Source organism: Cibotium barometz, chromosome 39 (assembly GCF_041138505.1).
Source record: "Cibotium barometz isolate CiBa-2024 chromosome 39, ASM4113850v1, whole genome shotgun sequence".
NCBI lineage: Eukaryota > Viridiplantae > Streptophyta > Polypodiopsida > Cyatheales > Cibotiaceae > Cibotium > Cibotium barometz.
Window position 1 is genome coordinate 17,749,556 of NC_141084.1, and position 20,350 is coordinate 17,769,905.

Sequence of the window (20,350 nt, forward strand, 5' to 3'; positions counted from 1 at the left end):
ATATAAACCACACAAGGAATATACCGACCAAATGTCACTTGCATCCTATCCTAACCATATAGGCCAATACTGAGCATGCGAAGATCTCGTACAACCTATCTCGACCATGTAGAACACACATGCACCATGAAAATATAACACCATGATGACATCGAGCATATAGAGATCACATAGAGCCGATTCCAACCATGTGCGGGACATAGAGGCTGTATAGACCACACCAAGACAACATAAAAAAGAAATAGGTCACATAGAGCACATTTCGACATATGGATCATCCAAGGCCGTGCTCTATGACATCATGTATGGCTATCATGTGGATGATGCATTCGTGTCCATGGTGCACATGATAGAATGTATATCTATGATAGCATGTATGTCCATGCCATGTCACATGCTAACATGGACTTGTCACATGTTAACATGGACATGTCAAGTGCCATATCATCAAAGTAGTCCACATAAGCAAAACCCATGGAACAAAAGCTCGCTAAAAAGAAAATCTCATCATCAAATGCTTGCCAACAAATAAGTTAACCCACTACTTCCTTATATATTCTTCTCATGTGAGGTTATTCTCTCCAAGCTTATGTTATATTAAAGAACTTCTTTTCTCTAAGCGTATCCAAGTAATCACAAATTAAAAAAGATTTACTACTTCCTTATATATTCTTCTCATGTTAGGTTTGATGGGATGTATCAGATTCTTCTCATGTTAGGTTTGATGGGATGTATCAAAGAACATCTTTTCTCCAAGTTTGTTATATATTATATATGCATGGCCATGAGTAATAAATAAAGATGAAGTACTTCCTTCCTCAACTCTTTATTGCCCATGTGGTATTTACTACATGGCATATAAAGACTAAATGATTAAACTATGAAGTCAATCAAGTGCGCATGTTTAGCTAACACTATTAAAGAAGAAATTTATTTCAATTAAGGCACACTTGAGTTTTTTAAAACTCAAAATGAAAGCCTCCTTGCATCTCATTCATGCTTCCTTCTTATGATGATATTTAACCTTCTTTTTTTGTTATTTTTGTGCATCTCTCTAAGAAAACTTCAGGCTTAATTTTTTTGTTATTTTGCACACTAATTTAAGAAACTTTGTGGATCCCTAATGCCTTAAAATAATTAGCTTATTAATTTTATTGTTAGTTTTCTACTTTAATAAACTTTATGGATCCCTAATGCTTTAAACAAATAATTGGTTTGGTTTGATAATTCTTAAGCTAACAAAATGGTTTATGTTTGTAGATAAGTAGAGTTCAAGAACAACATAACAAGTTACAAGGACATGATTCTTCACATACATTAGATAGATGTGGTGCACTTATTTACATTTTAGAGACTTTTGGTTTAGTCCCATGTTCAATTTTAAATTTAAAGAAGTCACATCAAAAGATTTCAAAAGCTTGAGAATGATGTGTAAGAAGGTAAAGGTAAGGAGGAGATTCGTGAATTGAGTATGAGTCACATCAAACTTGAGTATGATGTGCACACACACACACACACACACACACACACATGCATAGGCATAAGCACGTGTGTGTGGGCACACGTGCATGCACACAATGTATGAAGCCATCTCTAGCATCATATTAGTTACATGTTTGAACCATAAGTTTGGTTTTAATGCCCCACATGAAGTTGCCATAGAATTTTCTTATTTTTGACTAGTCCATATCACCTAACATAGATGTGTGCACTATTACCTTGCCTATTAGCATTTCACCACATGTGCAAAAGTAAGGTCATTAAGGTTATTTTTAATAATAAAACCAATACCCTTAAAGGTGTTTTCTCATAAATGACTATATTTTTACCAATAAAATGGAGTGGAGTCACTTTCAATGTGATGTAGTAAATTTTCAAGAAAGCTCATTTGAAACAATGGAAATTCGTATGTTTGATATTTTGATGTCTTTACAACCAAGGTTCTATGTTATATATTTTCTCCTTGAAATGTGCTGCTCCAAGTGTAGCTCTCACCAACCTTATGCATAATTCAAAGACAACCTAAAGGTTAATAAGAGTTTTTTTGATACATTATTATGGACATTTTTGCCATATAAAATTTCTAAAGTTTAATACTAAAGGCAACTCCAACATAGACCATCTAACTTATCCTTGTACTCATGAAGTGGAAGTAAAGAGCCATTCTTCCACTCTAGCTTAAAAATGTGTTGTCACACATGGACCTATTAGCATTTACACATTTTCTATTATGGATGATAGACACTTCTCGAATACCTCTCTTCACTTTACAGGTGTCTTGTTAACAACTTAGGGACTTGGACACATGAAGATACCTATTGCTAGTTTTGACATTATCGTGTAATGTAAAGTCATGTATCTTATCTTTCTTGGGTATATCACTCCCAATTTCCATGCTTGTTTGAAATGAAAAAGTGAAATAAGTTGGAAGAAGAAAAAATCTCTCAATTTGTGTGGTTGCAAGCTCAACACATAGGTTTTTGCAATCTACTATGTAGTAATCGATTGCCAAGCATGCCAAAAACCTAAGTATATGGAAATTGTCCTTAGGGGCTTAACATTCATATGAACTTCCCATCCTACGTTAGACATCCTTTGCCTTATAGGTATGAAAAGGAGGGTTCCGATTTATCCAAGAGCACCTTGTTCTTTGGTTTAGCATATAACTAATGACAAGTGTTTAGCTCCATTTGAACTAATTATTGGTGGGAAGCTTATGCTTCTTTTCATCAAGCTTTCTGGTCATAGTTTAAGATGAGTGAACTAAAATGCTCTTAATTGTTCAACTTTAATATAAGGAATGTGGATGGAATTCCTATTGTGAAAAATCTTTTCAAATAATTTCATAAAACATAGCTTACACTAAATCTACATATGGTTTTTGATTTTTTTCACCAGCACATAAGGCATCATTTTGGGGAATTAGAACCATGGACAACATAAATTTATTATGTGTGAGGAGTGCATGAATAAAGAAATTGAACACAAGACAAGAAAAGACATTAATAAAATGTGATGTGGTGAAATATATCTTAAGACGTAGCGACGAGCATTAGAGTGCTTAAATGTTGCACATGAGGTCACTAGTTTGAGTCTCTCCCACCGTTCTGATAATTTGGGAAGCATCGAGTCCTACTGTGACCCAATTACATGTACTTTGCATTGCTAAAATATGAAAACTACTTGAGAATTTAAGTATTAAAGGTTTTAGATATAATACCTTCAAATTTTTATAAATTTGTACAAAATACCTCCAATATTTAGAGACAGAGGTTTTTACTGCTTGGTGAAGAAAATTCTTTAACACACTCATAATGACACCTATAAGGGGGTGGGGGGATGGCCCACTTGTGTGTGTGAAGATATAGATGTGGAAAAACATATCTTTTAAAAAACGATGGTAGAATTGTTGTTTGGGTTTCTAAGCCGAGTAGGATTTTGGGTTTCTAAGGTAAACTACAATTTTCTTATCAAGTTATGGTTTTCCTTTCCTCTCTCTCTCTCTCTCTCTCTCTCTCTCTCTCTCTCTCTCTCTCCCCCCCCCCAACCAACCCCCCCAAACCAGACATGTGGAATTAAAGATGTGGACTACATAAATCAAGACTTTCATTTATGTGAAGCATCCCTAAATAGAGGAACACAAGAGAAGACATTGAATACTTTTTATCATATTAAAAGGACAGTATAATTTATAAGTAAAGTAAAACCTTCCTTCTAAACCACCCTATGTATGTGACATCATCCATGGTTTGAGACTTGGTTAGAGCCCAAGCCCCCTTTTTTCATATATAAGTTTGGTAAACTACAATATCTATTAGATGGTATTTTGTTGCTTTTATGGTGGACAACAAAAATCATGAATTTTCTATGTGTGAGGCGTGCTTGAAGCAACATAAGAGGACATAAAATAAATTTTACCCTAGTAAAAGAAAGAGGTTAAAATCAATTGGATTTCTAAGCCAAGTAAACCATGCCTTGTCTTGACCTTGTACATCTGATCTCCATTGAGCTTTGGTTCAAGTATGAGCCTAGGAAAGAAAACTTAAGGGCTTTAAACATTGCTCACAAAATCTATAAATTACGGGCAATCTCCCCTTGCATCCAAAGTTTGAGAAAAGTTAGGTTTACTTATCCTAGGCACTTTATTAAAAATTTGGTTCATTTTGTATTTCAACAAAAACATGTCAAATTTTTCTTCTATTTGAGTGAAAAACTTAAAAAAAATCTTGTTCAATTTCTCCATTCACCTCAAGTTTGGCAAAAAAAAAATCCAAACCTCACCCCAACCCCCTTTTCCCTACTCAATTTGCCCCAATGTGTAACATGGCTCTGATTATTATTTTTGGGTGGGAAAGAGAAATATCTATTAGGTATGAACAAAAACAATACACATTATTGGCTTAAGAAGTGCCAATGTTAGAACTATTGAGGGCTTTGGTAACTCTCTTAAACCTCTTTTGTACTTGATTGATACTCACATCATCATTTCATGCCCTTACTCTTTCCTAGTTTCACTTTAAATTTGCAACAAAATGATGAGATTAATGATTAGAAGATTTATGGGGTTTTCTTGATGGCAATAGGGTCACACTCCTGGCTCCCTAGTAGTAAGCTCGGGTTTGAGCCCCAACAAGCATCCCTCACATCCATGTTCCCCTCAACACTAAGGGAAAACATATTTTCACAACACAACTACTCAAGAAAAAAATATTGATTCAAACTAAAGGAAAAAAAGGATTACTAGACGTATGCTAGCTTATACTACTCTTTAGCTATGTAAATTGTAAGCTAACCATCCTTCTCTTCGAGTTTTTCTTCAAAGCTTGCATTAGGGTGGGTCACCGTACATGACTAACAAAACTAGATAACTTCCCAAAAAAAACCATGAAAACTTTCCCAAGGTCATTTTCATTTGGAGAATCTTTGCTAAGCTCATTTCTCATTGGTGTAGTTCCTACAAGAATTGGTAATAACAGGGTTGCCTTTTTATGGAAAAGGACGGGCAACCCTTGTTCGTCGAATTTGATGGAAGGGATGGGAACCTACAAGTTTGTCACAGTTTACGTGCATTTTTTGACGGCTTAGAATTATTTTTGCAAGGTTTTTACATTCAAAACACCCAAAAATGTGCAGAAGGCCCGTAAAAAATCGACCCTGCTTAGTAAGTATGGCCGAAAAAATAGCCACATGTAGAGCACCTTTTTATACAGTAGTCACACCAACTGGTGCATTTGGTGGGCCGCTAGTTCAGGCCACTAGTTGGTGGTATAAGAATCAATATTTCAAAAAAAAAAAACTATTACGAGGTTACATTTACACTCAAGAAAATAGTAGGAAAATAATAATAAGTATCATGGAAGCTACACAGAGGTAAATTTACAGAAATACATTTAGAGAAAGAGTTTTTTAAATCAATTTTGCATAGAAGTAAAATTTACAGAAATACATTTAAAGAAAGGGCTTTTTAAATCGATTTTGAAAAAAAACCCGAGTGAGGAATGTGAAAAAAAAATCACTTGTACCTAATACCCTTGATGGTATCCCCATCTTTCATATGAACCACCTCTTACCAAGTCTTACATGAGCTTTTCCGTGCATTTGGGGGCAGCTTTTTTCTTCTTTTTCTCCCTTCCCTCACCTCTGCAACCCGGTGGTGTTCGTTCTTCCTCGGCCAGTTTCCATGGCAGACAGCTCTTCTTCCCCCTTCATCGATCCTCACTGGTGTCACCAGTGTGGCATGGAGGTCATGGTCATGGCAGCGCCTGTCGGACATCATGGCGAATTGATATGCCGCTCCTGCAGGGGAGGCTTCGTAGAAGCTCTTAACTCAGCTGCAGCTATGGAGGATGCAGGCCGTCATGGTAGAAGAGAAGCCATGCCAGGCCTGATTTCAGATGTCTTCGTGCCGGAGGAGGCCGATGTGTCGCTGCAGCGGATGCTCAGGTTGATGCAATCCATAGCTCGCTCTTCAAGGAATGAACCATCGCCTTCAAGGTATGTCGACCAACATCTTGAACACTATTTCCATGGCCATGACCGAGCTGTTCTCATAGGAGCTGAAGGCCCATCTAGTGCAGCAGAGCTCTCCAACATCGATCGTGTGATGATCGCAGAAAGATCCGAAGAGCATTATGGTGATAGTCAAGATCAATTTTACAGGCAGTATGATGGCTCTGTCCAGGCAGGGCTTCTGGATCTCAATAATTACTCAGATGGTGAGGATGAAGTCGAACATGGTGAAGCAGATCATGACTTTACACCCTCTGAGGCAGCAGAGGGGGTTGATGATGCTGGAAATAATCTGCATGTTCGCAGACATGACTCTGAAGTGCTTGAAGCTCAAAACATGCCTGTTGGTAACGTTGATGGTACTTTTTTAAGGCAAGAAGAGGGAATTGATGACCTAGAAATAGGTCAAATGCTTCGTGAAATTGATGAAGAGCTTGAAAGTGGCAGAAATCAGCACAATGTCATTGGGGTTTCTCTAACCCGGGGGGCACGCAATAGGCCATTTTTAAGTCAACAAGTAGAATATCTTCGGGAGCTTCTAAGGTATGTCGACGTTCAGCTTGTTCCTGCAGGAGACACTTATGTTGGGAACCCAGGAGATTACTTGGATGCAGAAGGCCTCGAGGTATTCATCCAACAGCTCATTCATAATAATGATTCTAACAGGGGATCTCCGCCAGCTGCCAAGTTAGCTGTGGAAACACTTCCCTCAGTCCTCATCAAACAAGAGAATATAGATGATGGTTCTGCTTTGTGTGTCGTTTGTAAGGAAGTAGTTGCTCTTTGTGAGCCTGCAGCACAGCTTCCATGCACACATCTTTATCATAGAGACTGCATAGTTCCATGGCTTGGTATGAGGAACTCTTGTCCTGTCTGTAGATATGAGCTTCCCACTGATGACCCAGATTATGAAGAGCTCAAGCGGCAGCAAAGGGGTGATCAAGCAATACCTAGGTTCTCTGAGCTTGTTGGAGAAACGAACAGTGCTTCGATGGGCTTGTTTTATGGAGAGGAAGGGGAGTCGTCATATACTGAAGAAAATGTTTACAGTATGGACTTCTTGCATGGCGAGGAAGGGCATCCATCACATAATGAAAGAGATGTTGACAGGATGGATTTATTGCATGGAGATGAAGGTGAGCCATCACATTCTGAAGTAATCTTTGACAGTGAGCCAGCTTCTTCTGAGCCTCTTGTCTCATTGAATGAAGAAGACATAGGGTTGGAACTTGAAAGTGAAGATAACATTGTGTCAAGTGATCAATGTAGAAAAGGCATTGTGAAAGGTTCAAGGTCCTTTCTTGGGAGAATAGCAGGACCCTTGCTCAATATTTTAGGCATGGTTGTACTTTCATGCCTGGGAGGTTTTGTAGGTAACCAAATTGCTAGGTGTGAAGATTCGCAAGGTCACAAATCTTGGTGGAGGCGCCTTTTTGACTGAGAGGATTATATCAATAAAAGAGCACATTGCATTTTATGATGCAAAATCTGTCACAAATTTTTCAGTGTATGGTTTGATCATCAATTTTTTTTTCTTTGTTATTATTTTTTTCAGGGAAAATGTTGAGTTTTTTAAAAGTTTGTGTTACAACTTGCAAAAGTTGGCCTGTTTTTTTAACATGATATGGTGTGCTGGTTTTCTACACTGCCTAAAACACATCAGAAAGACTTGGGTAACAGTGGCAAAAATCAGGTCAAATGTTTGTATTACAAGTACATTGTGCATCATATGATAGTTCCATAGATCTTCAGAATTATCACCTAGAAGATGTAGGGATTGCAGATTTAAGCATGCTTCATTTATTGTGTACTTTTGATTATCTCTTGCAGTGAAAATTACTATTGGGATTGAAGAACTGTTGATAGGAATGAAATGTCATGCACTACATATTGAATTTGCTCTCTCTCTCTCTCTCTCTCTCTCTCTCTCTCTATATATATATATATATATATATATATATATATATAATATTCAGGAAGTGCTGTCATGGATTTTGAGCATAGCATCACTATTTTCCTATCAGGTTTCTGGAATGTTTGTGGTGATTTGAATTTTACAGTAGTAAATACTTGCATTTATAAAAGAATGTAGATGACTATGAAACGACAACTCATTATAGCAATCCAAATTATTTAGAAAGTCAGTGTTCTGCAGTTTACTGTTCTCAGAGCAGTGAGTTTTGAGTGTTGTAATGCTAATTATCCACCTAGTTAGTTACTGGCATGGTAAATGGAAATAATTCCTCCAGGGAGACGCACATTATTACTGAATGTTTTGAGGATGGTGATTCTATCACCTGAAGCATCTTCTTTTTGTAACTTGACCTTTACAGTGATGCGGAAGAATGGGCTAGCATCAACTTGTTCTGTCTTCTTAGGGTGTGTTCATGGCGCTTGTGCGCTCAAGGACCTATGGTATCTGGGAACTTCAAGTATTTTTAATGAAAGTTTGTTAGGTTTGACAATAGGTTTTCACTTGCTGCCATGGATGCTCTGCTGGTAGCTATGGCAACCACTTCTTGCTGGTGAAGTTTCTGGGGACCTGCTGATTGTGACATGGCTGACTGCCTCGATACCAGTTGCAGATGTGCTGGTGCTCCGTCATTTTATGTTGCTTGCAGAGGCCTATATTGCAACTCTGAGTGCTTGTCTCTGCTATATACTATCTCATGTCGTAGACATGAAGTGGCAAGATGTTCCTTGATATCTACCTCAAACATGGGGGGCTTTTTTTTTTTTCTTGACCAGACTCATCACGGGATGTATGATCTGCCTTAGAGGATGCCAGATATGCTTGTGCATGTTGATGTGAAAATTGAGTGCAAGAAGTTAGAACAGATCCTTCCATTAGCTAAAAGAAAATCTGCCAAGAGGCATAATACAATCCTGTCGATGATAGTGAGAAAACAAAAAAAAATGAAGGGGGGGCTCCCTGCATGACTGGCCTCTCTCGGAGGGAGGCTACAGCAGAGGAGGGGGAGGCTACAGCAGAGAATCAAAACCGGTGGCCTGCAATGCCAATGACCATGCCCTTGTGCATGGAAAAGAAGGGTCTGGCCTGCAATGCCAATGACTATGCCCTTGTGCATGGAAAAGAAGGGTCTGGTGCTCCAAGTGCGGAAGAAAGCAGCCTGTGGTCTCTGAAACTTACTGGGCCTTCGGGCCATCCCGAAGGTAGTGTCGCTTGGGGGCCGTCGCATCTACGGCGGCAAACTGCTGGCTGTCCGGTGATCGCTAGCCAATTTCCCATCGCCAGCAGGCTACGGTGAGCCAACAACCACAAGAAGTATGAAATCCATCGCCAGGCTACGGTGAGCCAACAACCACAAGAAGTATGAAATCCAGAAGCTGTTGCCAGAAATCCTTGAGGAAGGTGGTCAGGATCCCCTGGGCCTGCCAGTAAGGAGAGGCAGTGGGGGTGCCATCGATTTGCTTTGTAGAAGGATCTGACGCCCCAGTCAGGGTGAATGCTCTAAGGAGATGGAGGTCGTCAGATCCTTCTACAAAGCAAATCGATCAAAAAGATAAGTATGCCATTCAAAAAGATGAATACACACTTTCCAATGAACACCCGAGACATCATCTTATTGAATGTCTCGCGCTGCTACATTGCTGCTACATTGGCGAGTCCGAATGGCATTACCACAAAGTCATAATGGCCACGCTCGGTCTGCAAAGGTGTCTTTGGGATGTTGGCCTCAAAGATCCAAACCTGATTGTAGCCACTCTTGAGATCTATCTTGGAACAATACTTAGCACCATTGAGACGCTCTAGAATGAACTTATTATTGATGGTGAGCTTATTAAGTGCCTTGTAGTCTAGCATAAACGTGTCGTCTCTTTTGGACAAATAAGATGGGTGCAACAAACGGCGAGGATGATGGCAGGATAGATCCAATGGGTCGGCTGTTGTTCTAGCTCGCCCCCCAATGCCTTGTATAGGCGATAGGGGAACTTATTGGAGGCTCTATTCTTGGGACCAACTCAATCCGATGATCCTCAGGACGAATGGGTGGGGGCTTGGGTGGGAGGTACTCCCTCAACATTAAGTCTTGGAACCACGGAAGGAGACCTGCCTACCGTTGCTCTAAAGGTGTTGTTGTCTCAATGCAAACTTAGCTTTTTTTCAGATTGCTCATTGGGCGTGGACATGCAAAATGAGTGGAATTTCAGGAATGCTCCTATCCCTACGAATGATGGGCTTAGGTAAAACCATTAACAATCGTGAAGGTGTCTTGCAAACCAATCAAGGATGGGTGCAAACTCCCGAAACCATTGGATGTCGAGAATCATGTCTGTTAGATATCCGTAACGCCGCTACGGGCGTTACCACAATTGGGGACGGCCTCTGGCTCACCACCTAGCCATAGAGGAAGAATGAGGATTGCCCCTCATCCCCCAGGCTATATAGTGTGTGGCCTGCCGTCCACACTAGCCTGGCCGCCCATGACTCCGCATGGGCGTCCTCTCCCACTGAACCCCGGACATGGCCATCCGGTCTGCCGTCGGTCACAGGCATTACAGCCTACGTGACATTACCCCCCCCTTAAGAAGAGTTTTCGTCCTCGAAAACAAACTGGGGAAACCTTTTGGAAATTGCACTACGGCGTTCCCAGGTTGCTACCTCCTCATCCCTATCTGTCCATTTAACAAGTACCTCTTGGTATACTTTATGTCGGGTTTGTCTATCATGATACTGTAGAATCTTTTCAGGTTCATGTGGTATCTTTGGTGGCTCTATCAAGTCCACCAAAATCTCTGGAGAAACTGCGTTCTCTAACCCGTGAACTGATTTCTTCAGTTTACTGACATGGAAGACAGGATGGACTTGAGAACTCTCCGGTAACTCAAGTTTATATGCTACGTCCCCAATCTTCTTAAGGATTTTAAAAGGACCACAATATCTCGGAGAAAGTTTATCACACTTTCTCGTTTTCATGGTTTCTGACTGCGCAGGAACCTTGAGGAATACAAAGTCACCTTCTGCAAAGGTCACCTTTCTTCGTCCTTTATCAGCATAAGTTTTAGCGCGACGATGAGCGCTACGAATGCTCTCACGTACGGCTCTGAGCATATCATTCATATCTTCAAGGAAATCCTTGACAGATTGAATCTTGTCCTTTTCTAGGCCTACAGCCATCGGAGATCTCGGCTGGAATCCATACATTAACATGAATGGTGTAAATCCAGTCGCTGAGTGTTTGGAGCTGTTATAGGCAAACTCTAATAAGGGCAAGTACTCTTCCCAATTAGATTGCTTCTTACTAACATAAGAACGCAACATATCCTCTAGAATTTGGTTAACTCTTTCAGTTTGACCATCAGACTCCGGATGATCTGCCGTACTCATACTCAGAGTAGTATCCAACTTTTTGAAGACTTCCCTCCAAAAATGACTGTTGAACTTTCTATCTCTATCCGACACTATATCTGCGGGCAGGCCATATAGCTTGTAGAGATGTTCAATAAAGAGTTTTGCCAACTCTGGCGTTTTAACAGTTTTCTTCGTGGCAATAAACTTTGCCATTTTAGTTAACCTGTCCACTACCACCCACACCGAGTCATTCCCTCGACTCGTCTTGGGTAATCTGGTAATGAAATCCATGGAAATGCTTTCCCATTTCCCTTGAGGAATATCCAGCGGATGGAGTAGTCCTCCAACCTTAAGACGTTCATGTTTATTGACCTGGCACTTACTGCATTTCAGCACATAAGCCTGGACGTCCTTAAACAAACTAGGCCAATAAAACTGTCTTTTTACTAGTGCATAGGTCTTCTGAATCCCAGGATGACCCGCACTTGGACTATCATGACTTTCTTTAAGAATTTGGGCCCGAAAGTCACCAATAGTTGGTACACATATTCTACCCTTGTAGAGTAAGTACTCGTCGTCGTCAATGGAGTAATTAGCATATTTCTCCCCCCGACGAAGTTTATCACTCCCCTTTGAAGCCGTGGCAGTCAAAGGTGATGAAGGGCCTACGTCAGAGCTCTCCGGCTCCAAACTATACCCAGAAGACACGGCTAGTCTCTCCGGACTAACTCTCGCTTCCCTTCCCGTTGCACCTTCGGCCAGTCTCTCCGGACTAGCAATACGTGCCAACGAGGGAGGTGGTCGCGTCTGTGAAGAAGTGCGTACGCGTACAGCGCGCCAGACCTCTGTAAAAGATGGATCATGCTCACATAAACCACGTAGTGATTCCAAGAAATCATTCTTGAAGACTGTGAAACTAAGTTCATTAATCTGTGGCATGCGACTAAGTGCATCTGCCACCACGTTATACTTACCTTTCTGGTAACGTATCTGAAGGTCAAACTCCTGTAGAATCTCCGCCCACCGAGCTTTTCTACCCTTCAGTTCATTTTGACTTGAAAGCCATTTCACACTTTCATGGTCCGTCCGGACCTCAAAAGTAGCACCATATAAATAGCGTCTCCACTTTTTCAGTGCATGAACTATCGCTAGTAACTCTCGCTCGTAAGCCGAGTAGTTACATTACGGACGATCTAACTTTTTACTTTCAAATGCAATTGGGCGTCCCCTTTGCATTAGTACGGCCCCAATGGCCTCATTACTAGCGTCTGTTTCCAAAACAAACGGCTCATTTGGATCCACAATAGTCAAAACAGGTGCAGCTGCTATACGGTCACCTTGAGCTTGTCAAAGCTCTTCTGTTGGGCGTCCCCCCAACTTATGTTTTTTGTTTTTGACCGTAACTGGTCAGTCAAAACGGGACTGCGATCTTCGCGTAGTCCTTCACATACTGTCGGTAGAACCCCGACATGCCAAGAAAAATCTGCAGTTCCTCGAGATTCTTCGGCGCTGGCCATTTAAGAATAGCCTCTACTTTTTCTGGCTCCATCCGTGTACCATCGGCGGATATAATATGGCCAAGATAGTGAATTTCTGTTTCAAAAAATTCACATTTGCTCTTCTTCGCAAATAGTTTGTGCTCTCGCAACAACTCGAACACTAGACGCAAATGCTCTGTGTGTTCTTTCTGTGTCTTACTGTACACAAGAATATCATCTAGGAAAACTACTATGAATTTTCTGAGATATGGACATAAAATGCTGTCCATTAGCATCATAAACGTCGCTGGAGCATTGGTTAGCCCAAATGGCATGACCAAAAACTCAAAATGCCCGAAACGGGTCCGAAATGCTGTCTTCACAACATCTTCTGCTTTTATTCTAACCTGATGATACCCAGATCTCAGGTCTATTTTTGTAAAGTATCTCGATCCATAGAATTGATCAAACAACTCATCCATGCGTGGCATTGGATACTTGTTCTTAATCGTTATCTGATTAAGAGCCCTATAGTCTATGCACATCCGCATAGATCCGTCTTTCGTCTTTACCAGAAGAATAGGCGATGCCCACGGACTTGAACTAGGCCGGATAAAGCCTTTGTTCAAATATTCCGTCAATTGTTTTTCCACCTCTCCTGTGCCTCGGAGTGGCTTAATCTATAAGCAGGTTTGCTTATAGGTTTTGATCCTGGCATAACTTCGATGCCATGGTCTACTTCTCTAGATGGTGGTAAACCATCTGGTAAATCATCAGGAAAAACATCCTGAAATTCCTCTAATAAATTCATTAAAGTATCTACGTACTTTTTCTTTAATGTCTCATTCACCTTGGATTTTTTCTTGTTTGAATCACATGCATGCCAAACAGGGTTTTCAAACAGTGGTTCTCGTCCAAGGTTATTTTGTTTTTCTTGTTTGTCTACGCAACCATCATTTATCGTTTCATCTACGGAAACAGAATTCAAAAGAGGGTAACAAGCATATACCTCTGCTATCTGGTCTCTGCGGACCGCTGTACACAGCTCCATGGAGGAAATAAGTGGTGTGGCAAGGACAGTACGGTCGCCCTGCAGGGTGATGACTCTACCTCCGTGCTCAAAACATAGCGTATTATGTAAGTAATTCCGAGCCAGACTAGGGCCCAAGCCATACAGCCACTCCCTGCCTAGATATACGTATGCTTTGGCTAAGTGCATGACCTGAAAGTCAAGCGGAGCCTCGTAGTCCTGCATAGATAATGGGACCCCCAATACTACGGTATTCCATACCGTTTTATCATATCCGTTGGCTAGGCCAACGGTATACTCATGATCACTCCGGGTCTCAGTCAATCCCAACTTCTTGACTAACGAGTAGTTCAAGAAGTTGTGGCTAGCTCCATCATCAATAAAAACTGTGACTCTATGGCCACCTATGGTGCCATACATGCGCACCATGTCATGCGGACCTACAGTAGGCTGCCACATCGCTGGTGTCACTGAACAAGCGTGATGCTCATCACAATGACACACTGTCACCTCTCTGAACTCTGCGGAACTGAGAGGGAGTCTCTGCACTGTATGCAACTGCCTAGAAGATTTACCATCTTTTTTGGGCTCGTTGCCGCTCGTGCTGGCTTTAGGCTTTGGACACTCAGCCTTCGTGTGCCCTACTTCATTGCAATTAAAGCAGCGATTTTCCTTTCGCGCTTTAATATACTGCTCTTTCTTTTGGATTTCAGTGTCTCTTTTCTTCCTGGATTGTCGCGGTTTTTTAGACCAACGACCACCCTATCCTTCCTGGTCCGTCCTATCCCCTTGTTTCTCATTGCAGAACCCTTTTCTTTTGAGGCATGACCTCCTTTTTTCACTACCCTCGGCCCTGCTAGAACCACCACGCGCACTACGGCGCTTGATGTCATCGAATATCTGTGCATATTGAATTGCCTCTGCTAAGTCTTTAGGCTGTAAGGGTTCTACGTACTCAAGGTAATCATCTTTGAGGCCTCTCTTAAAGCCTCGCAATGTCTGGAATGCATCGATTCCCTTTAGCTTGAGTACTATCTCCCTGTAGTTTGAGATGTACTGAGTTAGGGATTTGTTCTCGATCGAGCACTTGTCCCATAACTCCCAGCTTCTCTCTGCCTCATTAACAGGCAAAAATTCTTTTCGAAACATTGTTTCAAATTCCGTCCAAGTGGCAGGGCGAGTTGTCAAACTCATCCACCACTTGTACACTTTGCCGGTTAATGAGAGGCTAGCCTCTACGGGCTGTATACGGCTAGGCTGCTGTCGCAGCGCGTGCAAATCTGACCACTTCGCTAGAAACATATTGACTGAGTCCTTGTTTCTCTCCTTTTCCTCGCCACCAAAACTAGGCGGCTTTAAGTCTTTTAATAATGACGAAGCTGTCGCTCTATGGACGGCCCCGCAGGCACATCGGCCTGTACTCCTGCAATTACTGGCGAGGCTACGCTCACCCTTGCCGCCGCAGGAGCTCGGCTACCACGAGGAGTCGGAGTACTAGCCGAGGCGGCTGTCAGTGCATCTAACCGTGTGGAGATGCTCTGTAGCATCGTGACTAAATCAGCTTGGACTTTACCCATAGTGTTCAATTTGGCATTAAGATATTTAAACAGTCCACTAGAGAGCTCCGTCTCTGTCAGGACATCAGCAGGGTCCAATAGGTCATAGTCGTCGTCATCATAATCCAAGAGGTTCTCCTCGGTCCCCTCGGCGACGTCGGTGTTCATGTCCTCTGGCTCATCGGCCAGAAAGGGGTCATCAGCCAATGCGGCCGCTGCTGCGGGCTCGCTGGGTCCTAAGGCGAGGTCAATAGACGAGGAGGGCGCTGGTAGATCACGCGTGATCGACGAGCGTACTCCTGACCGAATAACGGTCGGGCGTGTACGGCCTGACAATTCAGTCGGGGTCAAACTCGCGACCGAGGACAAGAGACTGGAAAAACCTAGAGAAGTAGAAGGCGGTGGGGACACACTACGCCTAGCAGACATTTTTAATTCTTGCAAAAAAATAATGCGAGAACTCGAAAATTACTTAAAAAAAATGCTAATAAAATGAGCAGTGGTGGAGAGAAAATAATCACCCCCCTTTACGGTCGCCTATCGATTTGTATTGCGCTGCGAGCCTCTACAAGGACGCTTCCGGGATGCTCTGATCCACGAGAAAAATGCCTGCAACTCATATCAAAAATAAATTTTTGTTCGGGATTATCCCTCCTCCCCAGCCGAGAGAGAGGGTTTGTTTGAATTGAGTTTCATTTTTAATTTCATTAAAAAATGAATTAAAAATATATTAAAAAAATAAATATATTTTTTTTCTTTTTTTTCTTTTTTTCTCCTCCTCTCGCTGGTGTTTGCTGCGTTGGTCGGCTGCATCACCGGCTGCTCTGGTTTGGCTGGCCGCCGCCCCTGGCTGGCCGGCCGGCGCCGCCGCCCATGGCTGGCCACCGCTGGCTAGCCGGTGCCGCCGCCTGGCTGGCCGCCCATGGCTGGCCGCCTAGGCACAAGGCCCCCACTTCAACGCATTTTACAAGTCGCCTCCACTTCAACGTGTACGAAGTTCTTCGCTCATGCAAGTCGGCACTCAACGTAGGGCTCTGCGCTGGTTTTTGCTTCTCCACGCAGAGTTGTCAGCGTTTCAGCTACCAGTCGGCTGTATTCTGCCCTGGGCTTGCTTCGCTTCAGAAAGGAAAGGCCCCCCCTTGCACAACGACGCCAAGCCCCCCCTTTGCACAACGGCGCCAAGCCCCCCTTTGCACAATGGCGTTACGAGATGTAGGGGGCTGCTGTTCGCCCCCCCACACACAGCATTAACGTAGCTCGTGGGACTGGCCGGGCTGGTCTTCGCCCCACCCACCCCCACACAGAGTTAACGATATCCGTCTTGCAGCCATTCAACGCAGAGAAGAAAAAAAAAACAAAATGAAAATTACTTTGCTTACTTGCGTGGAGACTTGCTGTGTGTGACGGGGGGAGAGAGAGAGAGAGAGAGAGAGAGAGAGAGAGAGAGAGAGAGAGAGAGAGAGGGAGAGAGAGAGAGAGAGAGAGAAAGAGGTGTATTGGGAATTCCTAACAGGGTGGGGAGGGGTTTTTTACGAATGATTGCATTTTTATATTTATGTGAGCCCCCTTTGTTTTTGGCTCAATTTGTTTTTGGCAATCATCAGGGGCAAGGTTACATGTGATTTTTGTTAGTGGGGACACTAAGAGATGTTAATAATGGGAGAGAAGAGAGCGAAGGATCTGGAGTGCTCTTATGTTACGTGAAGTATAGGAATTGAGTCATACAGACTCATATTGAACTGCTCTGTGTTAAAGTAGCCACTTGTTGGTGAGGATTGCAAGAATTACTACATCGACTTGCGAGGCTAATATAGAGATCCTCACTAGGGATTGAAAATCATTGAGTTGTGAAGATTGTGGCGTCGTTTGGAGAGGTTTGTAATTTGAAGGAAAATTCCAGGCAATGGGTTGTACCATTGACCAGGCTTTCGCCCACTATGGCCCCCCTATCTAGAGATGTACCTGGAAGTTGTTGATAGTGAGGCTTTGGTGCAAATGTTCTCCTGTGCATGAGTATGGATATGTACTCATGGAATAACTGCTACATTAATTTAGCCAAAAGAATAGCAAGCAATAAGCTTAACAAATATATAGTGGCTATTGCGTGATATGGCTTAATCCATGATGGGGCTTAAATCGTGAAAGTGCAGGTTCTTAAGCCATGAGACTATAATTCGTGAGAAATTAGCCGTGAAGGGTTATTTCATGAAATGGCCTAATTCAGTGAATTTGCAGGTTTTGACCTCGAGAGTTTTTTTTTTGGGTCATCTTGGTCATGACTTGCAAGCAACAGCATCTTATGCACTTATTTCTCACATCCAGAGGGGTGACAAGAGCATTGCTATTTTGTCCTTGATGTGCTCATAAGTATCCGTTGTGCCGATGTGGGTATTGATTCTTGAATTTGTTGCTCAGATGTTGTCGAGGCAGTAGGGAAGACTGCTGATTGTTTGGTTGAACACACAAGCTCTTGTGTTGGTGCTGAATGCACGAGAGTTGTTGAGTGATTTTCTTGTCGTAGCTTGGGCCTCCATTCTTGTCAAACTTTAGGTGAAGTTGTTGGGGTTGAAGTCGGTGGTGAGGTTTTCTTCACATTGTTCGATTTTGGTAACCATATGATGGAATTACCATCATAGTATTCTTGTTGTTGAAGCATATGCACAAGCACCCATCTTTGATGAACACTATAAATTGGTGGCCGATGTGCTTAGTGTTGAGGCTTTCTTCTTTGTGCAAGCGTAGGGGACTTTGTGATGTGCTTGGGGACCCAAGCTTTAGTATTTCTTTGGTTGTACCCTTGTATGTGCATCAGTGTTTTTGGTATCCACACTTGTTGCATCGGTGGAGTTCTTTGAGGAACTCGCATAGTCTTTTGTGGACGATGTTGTGGAGTACTCTTCTTCTTCCTTGGCCTCTGAGTGTTGCGTTGAGGAAGAGATTTTGACTGTCGAGGCACCCAAATTTGATTGACACCTTCATAGTAGCCTTGAGCTACAAGTAGCTGCTTCTTCCCCCACATTTTGATACTATGAAGATATCGTGATTGTGGGAGTCTTAAGTCTTGGTGGAGTTTTCTTTAGGGTTAATGTGGAAGGTTTGGGGCCCTCCTTGAATTTGATTGGCGTTGAGGCTATAGGTCTGAGACTCATGAGCATTGTTGATGATGATGAGATTAGAGTCTCTTGTGGAGTTGCTATCGATGACGCGGCCTTTGAGCACGTGGTTGTCTCCTTTGGTGAGGTTTGCCCCAATGAAGATGCATAGGCTCCGGGGTCTTTCCTTTGAGTTCCTTGTTAGAGATAGATGGTTTGGTTGTGGGAACTTCTTCAGGAATAGATGTTGATTGTGAGGTCTTGGCATCAAACTTTGTAGGTGAGGGTGGGGTTGAAGGAGTAGATGCTTTATCGGTGTCCGTCTTCGTTGCAGATGGTAGGTTATTGTGGAAAAGGTTTGTATCCTTTTGCATTTAGCATCATAGATATCCATTAAAGTTGGATCCTCTTCCTTGCAGTATGGTATTGTTAACTTTTTGTCGTTGACCATCATAATGACTCTATCGCTAGCAAAGCACAGTGGTGCTTGGGCAGCAATAGTCCATTTATGCCCCAAGATCAAATCTGCTTTCAACACATACTCAACCACAAAAAACTTGCAAGTGAGGGGTTAGTTTCAATATACATTATATGTTCAAAGTACCCCAAACATGGCATGTTCAAGTCTTGTGTAAAGGTAATCCTTTCAGGATGTACCGTGAGTGTTGGTTGACCTAATAAATTCCATAGATTGAGGGTCATGTGAGATTGTGTTCTCATGGTGGATAAAGTTGTGCTTGAGCTGTGGTGATTTTATTTGCAATTTCCAATCCAACCAAAATCTTAGGTATCTTTTCAGTAAGATATGTTGGAAGTTCCAGCTCTTGCAAGGCCTCTTCCTCCCGTAATAGCAATTTTACATTGCTTGTAGGAGTGTTCAAGGTGACTGTTTGCATGGATTCATCTATTGAATACAACGATTCACTTATCCAAGTTCCACTGGAGAGACGGAAAACTCTCTCACTTGTAGCAAGAGTAGCATGATCCACGTGTAGCTCAATCCAATGGGATTTGCATCCCTTTCGGAGCTAGGGATTCAACTCGTACCGGTGCACAAAAGCTTATCCACAAATGGAGAGAATGCTTATGGCTACCATCACATGACACTAGACTAAGCACACACACAAGCTCAACTTGCCCTCATTCCTACACACCCATTCATTCACAAATACAAGCAAAGAGAAAGACCTCACTCCACTCCTATCTTCCTACAAGCATGCACACACTCAAGCATCAAGCTTCCATGAAAGATTCAAATCAGCCCACATACACAAAAAACGAAATACTAAAAGCATGCATAAGATTAAAATGATTAGAGAAGAGGATGAGAAAGACTCATGACATTGCTATTGATTCAATGAAGAGATTTATCTCATACAAAGATGTAGATGGGGTGAGAGAAGAGTCTTCACCTCTATGGAGAAGAGGGAGAGTAGCTCTCTCAAAGGAGCTCTTGCATGAACTTAGCCCAAAGTGTACCTAAGCTCTCAAATGAGCCACTTTTTATACTAAAACTCCTAAAACTCCCAAAACTTCCCATGTGGGATTATTCTTAAGCCCACTCCCACACTCATCTACAACTTGGAACTCTTTACAAGATCCCTAAATAAGAATGTCACTTGTTTTCCTGCTTGCATCTTTGTGTTGCATCCTTGCATTGATCACCACTCGTCACGCAACACTCCCCCCTTCCTATTTTGCGCACGTCCTCGAGCGCGGTAGAAGCAAAAGATGCAAAAAACAATGGATACAAGTAAAGCCTTTTATTGAAAAAAAAACCAGCAATAATCTCACACGTGAGCATACAAGTGAAAGGCTGATTAGAGTTTTAAAGAGTGCTAAAAGAGGTGAGTAAAGACTAGTCAAAGTGA

General features: G+C 42.2%; 1 protein-coding gene across 1 annotated transcript; it reads left to right on the forward strand.

Moving 5' to 3' along the window:
* Positions 1 to 5,587: 5,587 nt before the first annotated feature.
* LOC147615810 (uncharacterized) lies at positions 5,588 to 7,496 on the forward strand. Its single transcript, XM_086778413.1, has one exon. The coding sequence runs from the start codon at positions 5,681 to 5,683 to the stop codon at positions 7,448 to 7,450; it is 1,770 nt and encodes a 589-aa protein (XP_086634539.1). The 5' UTR covers positions 5,588 to 5,680; the 3' UTR covers positions 7,451 to 7,496.
* The last annotated feature ends 12,854 nt before the right edge of the window (positions 7,497 to 20,350 follow it).

Excerpts from the sequence above, each read along its gene's own strand:
- LOC147615810 (XM_086778413.1), top strand. The coding sequence starts at position 5,681 with ATGGCAGACAGCTCTTCTTCCCCCTTCATCGATCCTCACTGGTGTCAC.